Here is an 18,727-nt window from a genome sequence, read left to right on the forward strand (position 1 = left end):
TATATATATATATATATATATATATACAGTATATTTATACTGTAGCAGTCAGGGTAGCCATTAGAGGTTAATGACTCTAAGTTATTTTGCCTAAACTGCTTTGTAAACACAATGCAAGCAATTAGCTGTTAACAACGTTAAACTATGATAAGTTATTCTACTTCTCTAAATGTTCTCCATAAAAAATGCCTTCTAAACACAAGCAAAACCCTTTAATTTACACCAAAACTACTATCTTATAAAAACAACTAAATTCCCAACTCATAAATACTGTATCTCCCAAATACCAATAAGCAGATATGTTGAAGTCCAACTCAAACCACATTGACAGTGCGAATACATGGTTCGGGATTGGTGGTTGAAAGGGATATTAAATCAGGAAAACTCACAGCTTTCAAGTTGCATCTTACACCTCTGTGTGTCCATAGGGAACAATGTCAGATCTAGCGGACAGGAAAGGGTGACGGACAACCTGGAGGAGAATAAATAAAATGCTGTTTTCAGGTTTTCAATATGCTGTGCTTTTGTTACCCTCTGATATCCACACACACGCACAAAAGCCTTATTTGCATGACACTAGTATTACTTTGAGATCTCATGGATTTAAAGGTTAACCCTCATGTTGCATTTGTATGAGATAAACAAAATATGTTGCACTCCAAATTCTAGACATATTCACAAGAATGATCTCTGGAGACGTCTGAAACCTAACACAACAGTGTCGCTGTAGCCCCAACTAGTTTATATTGATATGCTCTTGTAAGATAAAATGTTTTTTCTGCCAAATGCTACAGTAAGTATGCCAACAATCTCATAACATTTTAGGAATTTCCCTCTTGCAGCCCGTAGCCTCAATGATTTTTGACCCAGAAAGAAAAATAAATAAAGAAAACCCCAGGAAATGCTTGAAAATAAGGGAAACAAGCCTTCCCTTTCTAATTGAGATACACACAGGACTAAAATAATCACTGCAGATTTGCAGTGCATTAAGAACACAAATGATCAATTATTACATTATCGTATTAGGGTCTCCGAGGAAGAATCCTACGCAACTAGGCCTTAAATCATATGATGTGTCTTACGTACAGCACATATTTAAAGCTGGATCAGGCAAGCTTTGACTGAGCCTGATGATGCCATTAAATTGCCATTCTGTTTCACATGGCACTTCATTCATTCCACATGAAATTGTGGTCATGTTAATTTTTGTTGTTTTGGGGTGTTATTTTGTTTTGTCTTGCCCTAACCAATCAGAACATGGTACCTAAAGTGTATTTAAAAGGTTGTTTTTAGGGCTTTTTTCCCTTTATTTTAGTGATAGTGGGTAGACTGGAAAGAGGGAGAGAGATGGGTGATGACACTCAGCAAAGGGCAGTAGGTCGGTTTCAAACCCTGTGCCGCTGCAGGACTCCACCAACATGGCAGCTGAACACTCTTACTGGGTGAGCTAGGGGCCGCCCCAGTTGTAGTTTTCAGGAGCAGTTCATTTTCTTTAACATTGATCAACAGAAGTATGTTGATTTAGGAGTTGTTATTTCTGTAACTGGGCTTACAACGACTCCGTCGGCTTTGTTTATCTTGTCTCCATCTTTCTATCACTATTTTTCATAAATGTAGCCTTGTAGCTATGTTTAATGCAAAGACAGAACACTAAAAAACTGACATCAGCAAACCAAAATGAACCAGGGGGATTACAATGTGTCTTCATCATCTGCCATGGGTGGAGACCTTTCTGTACCTAACAGTAAATCCTTCAGCTTCATCTGGTTCACTGTAAAATATGCGGTGAAAGGCAGGAACTGTTTGCAAAGTTTTGAGAAGACCATTTTAACAGTTTATTCCTAAAGTATTTATATAACGGCCTTGTGACTGTCGAATGATACTGTGTGGTTGATATTTTTTTAAATGCTCTAAAGGTGATGTGTCATTTTCCTGTAACAATTCAGGCTGTTCACCTTCACCGTTTTTATTACCTACCTACTAAAAGCAATGCACTCGTATAATTTGCATATAATCCATGTAATCGTCAGTGAGGACATGCAGAGCTGCTTCTAAGGATGAAGTCGTTTCACACATTTTAACAGGGAAGACAATGAAAAAAATCAAATCAAATTCATTACCTCATACTGATGAGGACGTCCCCGTTACGGAAAATGAAAAGAAGAATGTTCTCCTGAGTAACGTCATGAAAGTTGGCACTCTTCTCGTTAGCGAAGAACAGGTCAGGTTTCCAAAGACATTTGAACATCTTTGGATCGACAGTGAGAGAATCCGACTTGAAGTCCTGCGGTAGCTTCAGCCTGGGGTCGTTCCAGCGCTGCCGCAGGAAGATGTTGACTCTGTAATCCTGTTAGGCACAACAGACAAGCACAGATGTGGCTAATGTCGGTATCGTGTCAGTACTAGGACAATACAGTACTTGGAAAAACGTTGGGTGCTTTTAAAGGGATTAATGACCTCTCTTAATAGGATTCGGTTACTGCTTATTTTCTATTCACATTTTACATTAAGCTTTAAACAGAAAGGTGCACAGTTGGACAGCAAAATGGCCATTTTTTATAGAGATCCCTCTCCATAACACTGAAGGACATTATATATATATATATATATATATATATATATATATATATATATATATATATATATATATATATATATATATATATATATATATGTATACCCTTATATTCATGTGCAGTTAAAGAATAAGAAAAAAATCTTCCCGTTAGTTACTTTCCTTAGGATCTAACTGTTCCACCTTATTGACAAGTTACATTTTCTACTTTCAAGTCATTGACAATCAATATTTCTCACAGTAAACACTTCAACAACATCAACAGACCACTTTAACGTGTCAAGTGACATTTTACAGCTGCAGCCAACACTCTCATCACATCTACTTTAAAGCAGTCAACATAGAAAAACACAGTCCAAGGGTCAAATGTTATCAATACAGCCACATGTGATACTTAATGCCTCATTAGAGAGCTTGTTAGTGAAGTTTCCACGTTCTTGTTGGTGGCAAAGTATCACTCAGTCTGGCTTTGGGACGTTGTTTTTTTTTTGTGTGCCCGCTTTGATGGCGTGCCACAAGCTGTTCTGGGACCAGGTGTTAGGAAGGACTCATAATGGTGAGTGTGAAGATGAATGACATGTCAAATAAGGCTGTCAAAATACCAGCTGTATGTGGGTGAGTTTGTGTGTTAGAGTGTGTGTGAGAGTGTGCGTGTGTGTGTGTGTGTGTGTGTGTGTGTGTGTGTGTGTATGTTTTCCTGGGTGAAAACTGCAGCAGCTTATGCAGAGTCTGCTAAAAGCCAACATGTTTCATTACTTTATGCTTTGCACTCAGGTGTTTTTTAAATGGAAAAATAGTGCAATTTTTCTTATTGAATGAGAACACAATGGATTGTAGGTGTTCATGAAATTAGCAGCAGGGCCCTTAATGTAACATGATAACGTTAACATGTTAACACAAAACACACACGTATCAATGATTGAAAAAGGAATTCAAACATGGTTTTTGCATTTATCAGAGTGACATCTGCTTACCCAGCTTATTGCATCCTATCCCCATTTCCTATCCACATATGTGTTATTGACTCTCTCTGGTTAAAAAGCAAACAATTGACCTTGTAGTTCAAATTGTTAGTAGTTTGCTGTTGTTTCTTCTGAAATGGATTTGTGACCTGTAATTTCAACTTTTGCCACAATGACAGAAATCATCAACACCCCTATGAGTGCCAGCATTAAACTCAGCGATCCTCTACTCACTTAATCCACCCCATTCGGCCGGCACAAGACCACAGAGGCTCCATCCATTAGATCCTATCCCTGTCAACATGTTGAGCCTTGCCCTGAGTTCACTTTGTCTTGGCTGCAGTTCTGCAACACGCCATTTTTGGTCTTTCGGGTTTTCCTCCATGTTTGGGATGCCACCTGCCTCCATTCATAGTGGCCACGATGACTTTCACTTTGCAGATTTTTTTGTTTGTTGGAATTTCACAGGATAGTCTTCCTGAAAAAAATATGTGTAACATGTTTGCTGACAAATATTTGAGTTAAGCCAGACTGAGTGAAAAGTGTACATTTTAGTATCTCATTTTAAAGGTTTCTCTTGCTTTTTATAATTTTTAAAATATATGTATATATATTTTTATAAATATAATGCTTTTTTGTAATTCTTTGCAAAATAGATTTTTTTCAGCCATTTCAGTTACAGACAGGTTTGAGTGTGAGAGAAAGCCAGCTGACCTAAACGTACACAGTGCATTAATTCTTCATGAAAGTACTTTGCGTATTATATATTTTTTTGTTTCTGCACTTTGGTACCTTCATCTCCAGTAACTCTTCCTCTGGACCAAAGCAATACATTTACTAATTTAATTTTCATATGAAACTAAATATCATACTATATACATCTAGTATACACAGTGTATACACAGATAATTTTCCTGGCAAAAATGCATAACAATTTTACAGATACAGACTGATCCATGTAATTTGTTGTGGTATGCACAATGTCTACAGTATGAGGAACTATTTCAAAAACTCTAGCTAGCACCGTTTTATACACAAAGGTCTTAGGATAGTTTGTTAATTCAGCTGTTACACAGAATGTGCTTTATTTTTCTGCCAGTAAACATTTGTTGGGAGAAGGAACAGCGGTCAATTTTTTGATGTCTCATTTTGGAAAGCCAGCCCTCATTTCTATACAACTTAATTTTAGACTCAAATGTCCAACTAGTCCTCAAGCGACAGCACAAATAGCTACTGCTGGCTCTTCTCTGTCTGACAGAAACGCAAGCCAATTCCCACACCTTTGCCTTTCTGGAAACCAGACAAGGAGATATATCTTCCCTCTGGCTTACTATCAAGCTGCCGGTACTGCATTTGATTGATTCCGGAGAGATTTAGCACAACCGCTCTTTGAATCAGGGAGGGAAACTCAAACGGAGAAGCAGTACCAAAAAAAAAAAAAACACAAACCAATTTATTTCATTTCACAACATGAAATTAGTCATCCTCTCCTTATGGATACAATCAGAAAGTGAAAATAGATATCTTAGTGGATCCGAGGTGTTTTATGATCTAGGGAGGTGTAAATGATGAGAGAGGAGATCAGAAACCCCTCAGCGTTATAAATTGAATGGTAGAGGTGAACAGCTGTCACTTCTTTCTCCTGGATTCGTTTTGAAGCTTCCACACTTTCATTTTCTTTCTGTCTTTCGCTGGGCGTCCAGAGGGACGAGGCAAGACAGATTTGCCATCTGGGAGTCCCTGATCTCTTTTTCTCTGACTCAGTGTTGGCTCTTGCTCCTTCTCGATCCTGTCTCTTTCCTTTTCTTAGCTTCTCTTTCTTGTAATTCTTCGCTATCTTGCGCTTGCCACTTTTTCTCTGTTTTTCTCTTACCTCATCCCTTCTACTTTATATAACTCATTCCCCTTTCCTCTTTTCTTATTTTTCTTCCTCCAACCTTGTCTTCTTCTTCACTTTACTTTAAGATTCCTCCCTTGTTTTCCTCCTGCCCTTAGTTCTGACTTTCTGTCACTGCCTTTCACTTTCTGTTTACTATCTCATCTTCATTTTCTTCCTCAGCTCTTTTTCAACTTCAATTTCCCTGTCTCTTCCTCCTCCTGCCTCCTCTTCCTTCTTTTTCTTAATTTTCTTTGATTGTTTTTTTCCTCTCACCCTCGTTTTTGTGTCATCTTATGTTTTATCTTCCCTAATGCATGCAACCCCACAATATGGGTTTTAAGGATTTCATTCAGTACATTCAGCTTTTATCATCATAATTGGTCTGTGATTGGCCCTAGTGAGAAACTCTCTACAGAAAGATTTTACACACGGACACTTATCCACAGCCAAAAGAGATATTTCCAGAATACGTTTTCATGCAGATCCAATTCCAGGATATATGATCTAAGGCTTTTTCAGAGTGCCACTGCTTATGAAATGAAGTATGAGAACATTGATCACTGCTTTGGACTGATCCAGACCTGCAACAGGACTCTGGGGGCAAATCTGAACTGATGTTGTAAAGATTGATGTTGGCAGTATATTCCATAACTATAATTGGATTGTTCAGGCAAGACAAATTATCATAATGTCTTGCAAGTATTTGAGACTTGTGTGCTTTGCTCTGCTTTTTATGTTTAGCTGTTTTGTTTGAGGAGTATGCAAAGTTATATTTGCTCTCCATCACAATGTGTTGTCCTCTCTATCTGGCATGGAATTGACCAAACAATGCAAGGATATTTAAAATGTGATTACAGTGGGATTTGCGAGCAGCGCTGCATTGACAGCAGTTTGACAGCTTTTGCAAGCACAACAAAATTGTCATTTCAGTTGTTAAGTCAGTTGTTTTTGTTAAACAAAATACTTACAAGTTTATTTCATGGTATGTCAAATAAGAAATTGGAAATCAGTTTTTTGAGAGAATTCAAATTGCTTAAACCACTTTGACAGTATTCTGTAATGGAAAAAACATTGCAGTTAAATTAAAGGTCATAATTTCCGACTCAGTGAGGTTTGGATTGATGACCCATCTTGTAACTAATAGGACGTGCCTGCATGATTTGTGCAGGACAACGTGCTTGTTTTATTACTGTGGTTTTTTAAGAATGTAGATTTTCTCTTAGAATAAACCCCCTGGGTTGCATCCTGTAAAGCTGCGTTGCAGAAGAGTTTGTGAGACAGAATCAAGTCAAACTGTGGATTATGTCACACTGCACTGCATTCATTTATTATCCTTGTCACATCATTGAACACATTTACTGAGACACAGACACTTAATGTTTGTTGGCTCCTCCCAGCAGCTTTAAATTAAAACACGCCGGTAAGCCAGGCTCATTAGAAACCTTGAGGAATGTTCCCTTTATTGTTTCCTAAGTGATCAAGACTCAACCCAGCTCCGTCCTTGAGTTTAATCTGTTCACTAGCATTCAAACTGCACTTCTTTATCAGCAATTAAGCCATCAGACAAACGAGACATTAAAACTCCATTCTCCATAATGATTCATTACTAAATGGTCTGATACCGGCTAGAAAACATGCTCATTCATCATTCTTCAAACTTGTACGATAAAGTAGTTTTCAGCTCTGAACCAGGGCATCTGATTGGCCGAAGTATTGATTATCAATGCTGTCAGGCTAAAGTGGTATTGAAGTGAATTCTTACCATGGTTGTTTCTTGGATGGAGCCAAAACTGTTGATGAAAATGTTCACTCTGTCTTCCACAGGAATTCCTGGATTCAGAAAAAAGGGAGGAAGAGTTTGTACGATTAAGTCCACTGTGTTTCACAGCGGCATTGCAATAAGAGTGAGGTAGCTGAGTGTGATTTTATCTTAAAGTAAGTGTCAGTATGCTTTGTAAAACCCTGTAAGTCTTTCTACATATTGTACCTGGTTATGCAATTGATTGCATTATCAATCATAATTTGTGAAAGACTTGTGAAAGACACTCTAAACATGAATATATATTGGTCTTTCTCTCCCCTCTAAGCCTTTAGCAAAAACTAATTAAACCCTTGATGAATGCCGACCGCTCACCCTCCTTTGAATAAACTGTTTCCTTTGAGGTGTTTACTGCAGGCTCGGGAGTTTTACAGGTCAAATTAGGTCCTGAAATTTGCAAAATGAACGTGGATTATAGAGGTGCATGCATTAATGCAGCCAAGAAAACTAACAATTATTCAACAAACACTTCTAGTGTTAGCTCAAAATCTTCTATAGGGTCTTTGAAAGCAGCTCACTATTTTATAGGCCTGCACAAAGTAATGCACAAGGCGCAGTTTAGGATGTCATTTGGGAGATTATGACATGGATGTTTATGGACGGGGAGCTTTCAGCCCACCCTGAAATCAAGAGCAGATGTTTGGCTGCTGGACCAGTCCCAGGCAGACAGAGAGGGAGCTGATTCTGCTCACAATACATCAAACATTGAGTCCCAGTTTCTGCTGCCAAGTGCCAAAGGATGGAAACTACCTGAAGACTGGTAAGACCATCAGTCAGATGTAGAGGTCATCAATCACCTCTTTGTTATTTTTATTGCTGTCCTCTGCGGAACAGAAAGCTTGGTGCAGTGTGACATTTACAGTACACTGTAAACACTGTAATTATGGATGCGTGGTGGACAGTAAAAGTAAAAAGATAAAACAGTGGCAGATTCTAGAGGCGGAGGTGTGAAAAACAGTAGTTAAATAAAATACACAAACTTCATTGTAAATATGTATGATTTAAAGAGCCTGTTTGTGTAAATTAACACCTGTTGGACATGTTGAACATGTTTTTAAAGAGAGAGTCAACCTGAGAACAGTGGCTTATTGTAACATTGTTGTAGTACATGTTAAATAAAAAATTGTATGTGCAATAGGAAATTAATTTACGTTAATGTCTCATGCACCATTTATGTGGACAGCAGTCCCTGGACCAAGTCTATGAAAGAAATCGGGACCTACACAGTCATATTATACTTGTTTCTTTAATTAGCATGACAGCACCAGAGCAGAAATGTCAATTAAAGGCATGAACAATTCACTTCATACGTTTTTTTTTTTTAACATTAATCTGAGTTTCCCCAGCCTGGTTATGGTCCCCCAATGGCTAGAAATGGCAATAGGTGTAAACCAAGCCCTGGGTATCTTGCTCTGCCTTTGAGAAAATGAAAACTGCTCCATATGAGGTCATAAGGGGCAAGGTTACCTCCCCTTTCTCTGCTTTGCCCGCCCAAAGAATTTGGCCCACCCATGAGAGAGAGACATCGTGACTTTCAAATGAGCAAAGTGGCAGTTGGTCAAGGCCACATGCCTGGCCTCCACCTTACCCCCCCCCCCCTCCTCAAAAGCTACAGACTCAGAAATGGCACATACTAAGGAAATCTCATTGTGGGACTGGCTCTAGTGGCTGTACTTCTGCAACAAGGCTGAATTTTTGGAAAGAGACTTCACATACGGTATTAGGGGACCACTAAGGCCTATATAAAAGCATCCAAAGAGCACCATGTCATGGGACCTTTAAGAATAGACAGAGACAGATGAAGACGAAACGAGACTTGCCTTTGAAGTTGGGCCTTATTCTGGGATCATAGGTGATCAGTAACCTGTTCAAGATGTTACTGGTTGAATTTTCTGGGACTCGGGCCAAATCCTCAGATGACAGCTGTCTGCAAACAAGAAAGGCAGAGAGGGAACTGCAGGCACGATTACATTAGCAGGTCAAATTCTTGTTGGATGAACAGTGCAGCTGAACAGCACACCCACTTCTACTCTGTATACTCTTTGATTGAACTATAACCTGAGAGGGCTACCAGTTAGGGATTAAATTAGCTTTTAAAATTTGGACCATGCAGGCAATTCTGACAGGGGAAGTTGGACTGATTCTCCAGGCAGATAGGGAAAATGAGTTTAACCTTCAAAGACAATTATGTAATACCTTGAAGTCATTTAGTGTCATGTTTCTAGCAACTCTGTGAGGCTGTGCTTAGGTATAGCTGTGCTTTCAGCTAAATACAAATGCCAGCCTGATAACATGCTCACATTGATAATGCTCACATGTAGGGATGTAATAGTATGACAATTTAACCTCACTGTTATAGTGACCAAAATTATTTTGGTATTATTGCAGTATTTTTAAAAGTGTGTTAAATGTCGTTAGCAGCAACTTTTTTCCTGCATGTTCTGCAGGCGGAATAACTGTCTTCAATCAACTGTCCTTCGGCATTCTTATAATAACCAAAATATTCCCATGCTTAAGACTTAGTCCTCATAGAGGGTTGATAAATGTCCTGAGCACTGTCATCTCCTCCTTCCGCGGGCAAGGAAACACGTTACTCACATGCTCATATTTCATATTTATGTTTTCCATCTTAGGGTTTTTCTCATGCTAACGTTTGCTATAGCACTACACAGTACAGCAGAGGCGTGGTTGTCTAGGGACATTGATTTTGGTTTCTATGAGCAAATTGTGTCAAATACTTCATAAAATACAACAATATTATCAAGTAAATCTTCATTTGCAAAGTAAACGAATGAAAGACTTGTTACCTGTTGGTCTTGATTTCATTTGAGTTGCCTGGACTCAATATATCTGCCATGTGGGTGGCAAAGAATAAAAATGACTTTTTAAGACAAACAGTATGCATTATCAGCTGCCTACTAACAATTACCACCATAACATAAAGTGGTGACTTTTAGAGACGTTCAAGCAAACATCATTTGTTGTCTGAGGTTGACTGATGAAAAAGCAATGGTACAGAGAGACGAAAAGGGGAGAACAGGATCTGGCAGAAAAAAAAAGAAGAAAAAGAAAGCCTCCCTGTGGGTGGCAATGATTCTCCTGCCAAAGAATTCCCCCTTCTCAAAGCACTTTACATATCATTATGTAAACCTTATCATGCAATGAGGATGAGTTAAAGTGCGCCATAGGAATGCCGCACTGTGTGTGTGTGTGTGTTCTGTGGTTCGTCTGATCAAAGTGAAACACATAATTCCCATCCACTAAACCTCTTTCCTTCTCTCTTTTAACAGGCCCTACTGACAACCTCAAGCACAACAGCTAAACTGGAACCAAGTGGTTCCCTTGATCCACAAAGACATCCGCAGCACTAAACTCAAAATATGTCATACAACTTACACTTGCCAATACTGGGACTACATCAAACGGTTTCGCCCTCATTTCAAGAACTTTCATTGTTGAGCCATTTGTTACCATTTAAGGTAGTAGTGGATGCAGCTCTACACGGCATAGAGACAACGAGCAGTTCAAAAGGCATGTTGGGGCATATTGGTGTTCATTCTGTTATTAAACATATCCAGAATTGACCTTTTTAGTTTATCCATGACCTGACAACTTCCGGTTTTTTTTTAAGAACACAATCTTACACAGTTGCTTATGATACTAGACATCTGCATCTGCTGTAAATAAGGAAGATTGGCCAAGGTAGCATGGATCCTATACAAAAAGCTGTGTATTCTGTGTTTTTTAACACCACATACTTTTAGTGTATTTGATTTCTGGGATAACCATTGTTCCTAATCAACTGTGTTAAAGTTCCATATCAGACTTGAGTAGCTCTGCAGTGAAGCAGCTGATGACTGAAAAGTAAGATCCATCAGATGTAAACTAGACAGAGTTATGCTTTAACTGAATGCTAAACGGAACTGAAAAGGTCATTTAAGGGGAACTCCGCCAATTCCACCCATAAATGTCAGTTTATTGGTCAATGTGGATACTACCTAGCTAATGTCAACAGCTGTTTAATGTCTGTTCTGACTATACGTGAAGCACAGTACGTGTCATGTGTCATGAGTCATTTGCACTGTACGACAGCACATGGTGTGGTTTATCCCATACTTACGATGGGCAGTAAACCTGCTTCCCTTTTTTCTTTCCCTTCTTTGTTCCTTTTTCTTTGGCAGATCCTCCCTCTACACAAAGAGCGAGGACCAGGAGCAAGATGGCGAGCTTCTTAATGCACATTCTGGTGTAAAATGAGCCTGCGGAGGGAAAAACAACAAACCATTTATCCAAAGAAAAGGAGTCATTTAAATTACTCAGGCTTAGTGTGCAATTAACTAACCCCCACCAAATTGTATTTGTGTCACATTCAACCAAATGTCAGCATCCAATTGCACACGTGAAAGTGGCAGTTTAAAGAAGAATTCCAGTCGATTTCAACACGTAGCTCTGTTGTTTTTTAGTGGAAAAATACATTTTGGAATATTGGATTGTATGAGTTCGACAATTGACTAGTGTGGACTTCACCGGAAAAGAGGAAATAAACAGAGGTATGGATTAACCAAGGGGGTAAGCCTTTCCTGTCTAAGCGTAGCTCCCATGGCGCCACTTTGACAGTGAATAACTTTACATCTGAAGCGTTTAAAGACTCTATTTGTGCATTGTTTATTTCTAAATAAACATGACAATGTATAAAAGGCTCCATTACCTTGTACCTCACGTTATGGCGTTTTTGTAAAAATAGGCTAACGATTGTGTCGCAACCGCGCGACTTACTGTTGAATAGTTGACAAATAACTGTATTTCCAGGAGACGCACGCAAACAGTTTGGGCTTCCACTGTTTAGGTTCAATTACTAACATTAATTAGCCTTTTAGTTAGCAATAATTAGCCTGTGTCAATGGTATCTCCTAACATATACCTGTGCTCTCTGTCTCTGCTTATTGGGAGTGATTGAGATTTCTCTTGGCACAGCTACCAGAAGACTTACAACTTAAAGACACGTTGCCCACGTCACAACTACGTCGTCAAGCCCAGTTGGAGGCTGCGCAGTAATGCCTAGCCATCCCTGGAAAAGTGCTTATGTTTTCCTTCACTGGTCTCCGTCCAGAACAACTGGATCTGTTGGTGTATTTCTTTAACTCTCTATGGGACTAACACAACTTTTATGCCTTTCTGTCACATCTACTTCAGTCAGATTCGCAGTGTTCACTTGGAAGGAATCACTGCACATAGGAAGGCACTAGTAATGACATTTTGAACATGTTTAGAGGCTAAAAACACGTTTAAAACGTGCCCTTTTAAGCCTGTTGGGTGCTAACTCTGGCAGGAGGATAACACGGTGTAGGCATGAAATCGACCGTAGTACTCCTTTAAGCTTTGCCCTCGATGGGATTACGTGTTTTCTACACACTGCAACTTTTCTTTTTGTTTCCTGACATGACGCATTCCCATTTACCTAGGATGCATTTGGAGTAATTGGAGTAATGCAGCTGGACAACGATGGTCGGTCATTCAGGACTCATAAGGTGAATGTGACCCTGAGATATTGTCTACTTTAGTCTAGAGCCTGCAGAAAAAAATGCTTAATAATGCTGTTACTGCGTGCAGCTGTACATTGCCTTTTCTATCAGCACTGTTCTGTTCCACAATCTTTATAAACTATATAATTTGGTTTGATCTAAGATGACTGTAGTGTTATAGTTTAATCCATTCTCACACAAAAAAAAACTAAAATGTGGGAGATAATATGGTATTGTGTCTTTGCCATGAATCTCTTTGTTAGAAAATACACAGCCGGCCAACAATAACAGTAACAGAACAATACATGTACAAATACACACTTCAAGGCACAGGTGGTGCACTTTGCATTTCTTGATAGTGGTCATTAATCAGCTAGCAGCCATAGTACCTATGTGATTCATTCCCCATCTAGATAACGGGTCCCCCTTCCTTGCATAGTGACACTGAGACCAACAGCTTAGCCAACAGCCTCACCCCCACCCTTCCAGCAAGACTGTATAATAAGTGAAGCAGTTTATTGTCTAGACAGAGACACTCTAACATTCTCTCTGCCTTGGCCTAGTAACTCCCTGACTGTTCCTCGCCCGCACATTGATCATCATATTCTCCAGCGGAAATTGTTTCAACCACTCCTTTTCAGCGATTTGTGCCGGAATATTCCTGCAAACCGCGTGGTTGTGTTACCATTGTGGAGGAGAAGGTGGACACCATACGTCAACACTGACCCACACATATCAGATGGCAGCAGCTGGAGTTGTCAGGAATGTTTTACTTGGCAACAAACTGCATTTCTCAAAAAACCTTTCTTATGTGACCTACATACAACTTTCTACATAACAACTCCCATCTTGACAACTCCCATCATGACCATCTACTCCAGACACATGTTAAAACCTTGCTGCCACTCAACATATGACCATTTGCATGAACATACAGCATATATTAGCACTGTTTTCTTATTTGTTTTGGCTTGTTAGCATTTAATGACCAAGCAATGTCCCATTCCAACCCTTTGTCACAGGTTACATTTGTGTGTGAGCAGATTAACCAAAGAGAGCCTTTGCTTTCTTACATAAAAAAATAAAGAAATGTTTCAATCATTATCCCAAAACTCTTCAGTAATCATGAGAAAAAAACAAATAAACATAAACTACTTTTGGGCATCAGACATGTTCTGTCTTCTACTATTTTGTGAATTATGTCACAATAAATCATCTCACTAGCCTTAAGATTTGTCTTGTGATCTAAACCCCTAAAGGGCGATGTTGCGTGCTTAAATTTTACATTTTATTTATAGTTTTTAGAGTCGTGAAGGGCTAAAAGTTAATAATTCACAAGGGCAAAAAAACTGAGGAAGGTCATAAAATAAACATAAGTTTGAGCAGTGGAAATATTGTTTTGCCTTCTTCCTTTATTGTCTTGTGGATCAACTCGTGACCTCTAAAATGTGTTATGGGCTTTATGCATTTATGATAATTTGAAACTGACAACGTACATTTTTTCATTAAAAATGTATCAAAAAATAAGGTAATTACAGTTAAACAAGTTGCACAACTCTTCTCCAATACACTCTGCTTTAGTACCCAAACGTTAGCCTTAAAAGAGTAGTGATTGGAAGCTGTTTCCTGTTTTGGCGGTGAATAATGCATGGTATATTGGAGCACATTTAAGTGACTTTGGTTTTGTTGTTGTGCACTTTGCTGTGTGTACAACTGTATACGTTTTAAGAGCTAACCAGATCACCATGCACACCCATGCTAACCTGATTTTCTTGCAGATAGTTGTGGGTTCAGCAGAGGCTGAGTCCATACATTGATCATGGTTCTGCCTGAGTCAATTGTGTGACTGCTGAACAACATTATCCTTACCTGTGTTTTACTACTGGCAATGTTAAAACTGCAGAGTCTGGCTGACAGTGACTCAAGCAGCCATACATGGTCTGTCCCATGGGTCCAAGGTCAATAAGCAATTTTGCTCTGCCCACATATTTCCCACAGGCTCTGCATTTCTTTTCAGAATCTGGACCATAATCATGTAGTTCTATGAAAAATAATGAATGTATAAGATAATAATCGCATATTAAATAAATGAGTGATTATTAGAGTTAAGAGTGATCCAATAAAACCATGGGGATTTGGTGTAAATGATATTTACTGTTTTCTTTAATACGATACACTTCAATGGGCGGTGTTCTTGTCTAACTGCAAAACCCACGCGAAAAGGCCTATGCAATATGCTTATTTAAAAAACTGAAATGCAGCCAATGCAATACACCCTCTAGCCTATATAGGCAAACTACCGGAGCCCTCACAACCTGTGGCTGCTCGTCGTGTTTGGTCTTCTTGGAACAAGAGAAAAGTAAGTGGCAGAGGTTGACACTTGACCAGAGCCGGAGCATCAGCAAAGCAGAAGGACTCGTTTGAGAACAACACAGCAAACAGCGACCACCATGACGGGGGCATGCAGGAAGGAGAATAGGCTACATACGAACGCAAACACATCACACGAGCGCACGTTACGAACATAAATAACACGAAAGTCGTGTATCACAAATCATGGCACCACTTACCGTTTGGATTTGTCACCTGTCAATTCCTTCGAAAACTAGACCCGGTAAAGCTGACAGTGCAGTTGTTAACAGAGCCTTCTAGACCATACGCTGTCTTTCTTTCCCATTCTGTTCTCCGCTTTCTCCACTGAAGAAATGTATTGAATGAATTTGTTGAAAAGTTACATCTCGGCAAAATGCCAAGTTTTTTTTTTTTTATTACCTCGCCCGGTTTGTTGTTATTTTGGAATCACTGTGTGTGTGTATATATATGGCTGCTGCTCTTTCGCCTCAGCTCGGGAAGCCCAAGATGGAGGCTTGCGTGCTACCTGTCATGCAACATGCGCAGTAGCGGCTGCACAGAGCTGGAGAGCGTCATGACTCTCTCTCATCAGCACCACGGACAGCCGCTCTCCGCATCCACAAGCACAGCTCAACGCTGAGCCGTGACGTGACAGCCGGGGTTGGGGGGGATGCGTTCATTCACGTGATGGGAACAAACGTCTCACTACTTATGGCAGTGGCTGTGTGGTAATTAGTGGCAGATGGACGTGAACAGTGAGGGCTGAATAAACCATAAAACATAAACCGACGGCAAATTATGGACGCAATATAGTTCAGGCACAGGCGATATAGAAAGAAGGCTTCCATTTATATTTGTATTATTATGAATTATCCAGACTAGCTTTAAATAGACTCATTAAATATGCAATTTTGAAATTGAATGGCCATTAGATTATCTAAATGTATGCTAAAGACATAGACTTAAAAAAAACAGGCTGATAGTGAATGAAAAAAATGATACCATAAATTAAGATTTGATTGCAGACCTATGTTACTGATTTGTTTGCAAATATTACTGATCTTAAAAACATAGCATCATAAAACACCACAAGGTCCATTAACTAGCTGTTACAGGAGCTTTCGAACATGATCTTCATTAGCAGATGGAGAAAAAAAGGCCTTCAAGTGACAAACTACCTGCTGAAGTAGATAATGTGATGTGATTGAACTCAAGTACAGATAGGCTACTAAATGGATTTTGTGGTGCAGAGACCACTGTTTCCAAGGTCAATAACTCAGTTTTATCTGTTGGCTACAATGAGAGTCTCTCTGTTAACATACACAGTCATAGCAGGTTGATGTGTTTTTTCATCTTGGTAGCACAGGTAACCCTTTTGTTTACATCTGGCTTGTGCGTGTGAAGGAATCGAAGAACTTATAGCTATCTGACAGAATGAGCAATACATGAATGAATGAATGGCTAGAAGCTTAAAACATATGTGGCAATGCACCAAATACCATCACTTAATATGGGCGCATCATTGATTTTATGTTTAAAGTCTATGAGTTAAGGGTTTTATGAAGCGTGTATAGGACTTTTATGTGATAGGAGATTGATGTCCCTCTTCAGTACAGAGTATTCTGCAGGGAGCTGAGGTTTCTGCTGGTGATCACTAAAACTTCAAGATGTCTTTCCGCTCAAGAAATTAAAGGCGGAGAAGCTCAACTAACAAAAGCAGTAGAATACTGCTCATTCTTGTCAGGAGTGTGTGTGTATTACAGACTTACAAGCCTGATGTCGAAAATTGCTAATATGATGGAGTTTTCTCTCTAAGAGCAGCCCCTAACTGTAGATTAAATCGTGACAAACTCGTTTAAATAAATAGGTGATGGATTTTTATTAATCCCAAAAATGGGAAATTATAGAGTTACAGCAGCGACATATCAGACATACAGCACACTTACAGAATATATATTAAATAAATAGGACACAATAGACGTGAAATAATAAGTAGGATAGAACACAAGAACAAATATTTTAAAATATGTAAAAGTTGGGAATACAAATGTACAACTTCTTGTCTTCATTGGGTGGCTTACCTTGCTTGCTTCCTGACCAAAAATAAATTCATTTTCAACAGAGAGGTCATCTCAACATTGTTTGATTATCATAAAGGAGAAGTACTGAATACCAGGAATGTCATTTTTGAACAAGAAAAAGACAATTATTACTGTTTGCCACTTACTATCAGTGTTTCCTATTGGACCTCAGCTTTCCAGTTTTAAATGTGGATGTCAAAATAGTACCAAAAAAAATGTGGGATACTGTGGTGTAATGAAATCTGTGTCAGTCTTTATAAATTGCTCACAAATAGAGTTGACTACATTGGGGGTGATAGAAATAACTTGTAATCTGGATTTGATTGTGGTTCTAACTTTTCTGCATGAATAACTTTTCCCTAACGTCAGAACTGTTTGGGTCTTTTTCAAAACATTTTAGGAGTCTAGTTGAAACACATTAAAAGTACTGAACTGGGAGCCAGAACGTTTGTTCTCTCAATGAAAATAAAAAATCCAACACAGAACACAACTGAGCTGATCTTTTCCCACAATTTATGATCCTTCTCATCTCATTCATCACTTTATGTCAAACAAGTTGGGCGGCCTTTCCACATTTAGCCCTGTAGTATAATTTTGACTGACAAGGCATTCCATTTGCATACACAAATTAATCCGCACCATATGCATAGAGATTAATGATTTATATCACAGGGCATGGTTCTAGTGGTACAATCAAAAGGCTTGCAATGCAGCACAAGGATCCTTTTGTGTTGTCTACCAAAAATGTTCCCTGGCTGGCTTGAAGCCATGTGTCTGATGGACAACCGTGTGCCGTTCCAGAACTGTGTCAGGCTGGATTAAACCAATCTATAGTGGTATTATACCTGGCGCACAGAGCACATTTCTACTACCGCTGTAGCTCAGCAGAGTTATGTGTGTCACATTCTTATTCTAATGAAAATAAAGGTTTTGACAGAGGGAGACTTGCACAAGTGTTGCTACTAAACATATTTGTCTCTGCTAAGAAACATGCTTTCAATTCTGCAGTGATGGAAAGTCCCTTAACTGAATCCAGATAAGCTTCATGCACATAACTTCAGATAAGTGACAAGATAAATCGCTCGGAAGACGAAGAAGCAAATGTTATATGTGCTGTCAAAGTGAATGAGACTATAATGTAAACCTTGAAGGATAAAGAAACAAATATTTGTAACTGTCTGTGTGTAAAGTGAATTTCACTTTGAATTTAGAGTCATTTTCATGAACATTGTACATTGTTGCAAGTAAAGGAAAAAAGTAAATAGTAAGTGTGGGTTTATGATTATTTGTAAATTGTACTGTGAAAATAGGACGTGATGTGTTCTCCTCAAGGGCAGTTATGAGCCAATTTTCCTTGCATATAGCTGACATTGTTTATGTTGATCTGCAAGCACCCCATACCCATAATGAAATAATCACTGTTCTTTAACTTTTTTATTATAGTCCTTATCTTTCTCTCTTCTGAAAGGGATCTCTTTGACGTTTCTGACGAAAACATTGAAATTATAACAAGTTATATATAGTAATTGTATAATTT

General features: G+C 38.8%; 1 protein-coding gene and 1 long non-coding RNA gene across 2 annotated transcripts in view; both read right to left on the bottom strand.

Annotated features, from left to right (window-relative positions):
- glrbb (glycine receptor, beta b) overlaps nt 1-15,675 on the bottom strand; it is a 25,673-nt gene extending 9,998 nt beyond the window's left edge. The window contains exons 1-6 of the mRNA XM_032527569.1: nt 15,328-15,675; nt 11,356-11,494; nt 9,056-9,162; nt 7,179-7,246; nt 2,121-2,347; nt 390-472 (exon numbers count right to left, since the gene is read on the bottom strand). Coding sequence (XP_032383460.1) covers nt 390-472; nt 2,121-2,347; nt 7,179-7,246; nt 9,056-9,162; nt 11,356-11,477 — 607 coding nt within the window. The 5' untranslated portion in view covers nt 11,478-11,494; nt 15,328-15,675. The remainder of the gene's footprint in view (nt 1-389; nt 473-2,120; nt 2,348-7,178; nt 7,247-9,055; nt 9,163-11,355; nt 11,495-15,327) is intronic.
- LOC116696537 (uncharacterized) overlaps nt 1-18,727 on the bottom strand; it is a 376,836-nt gene that overhangs the window by 110,203 nt on the left and 247,906 nt on the right. The window lies entirely within an intron of this gene.

The sequence above is a fragment of the Etheostoma spectabile genome, chromosome 10, assembly GCF_008692095.1.
Source record: "Etheostoma spectabile isolate EspeVRDwgs_2016 chromosome 10, UIUC_Espe_1.0, whole genome shotgun sequence".
Lineage (NCBI taxonomy): Eukaryota > Metazoa > Chordata > Actinopteri > Perciformes > Percidae > Etheostoma > Etheostoma spectabile.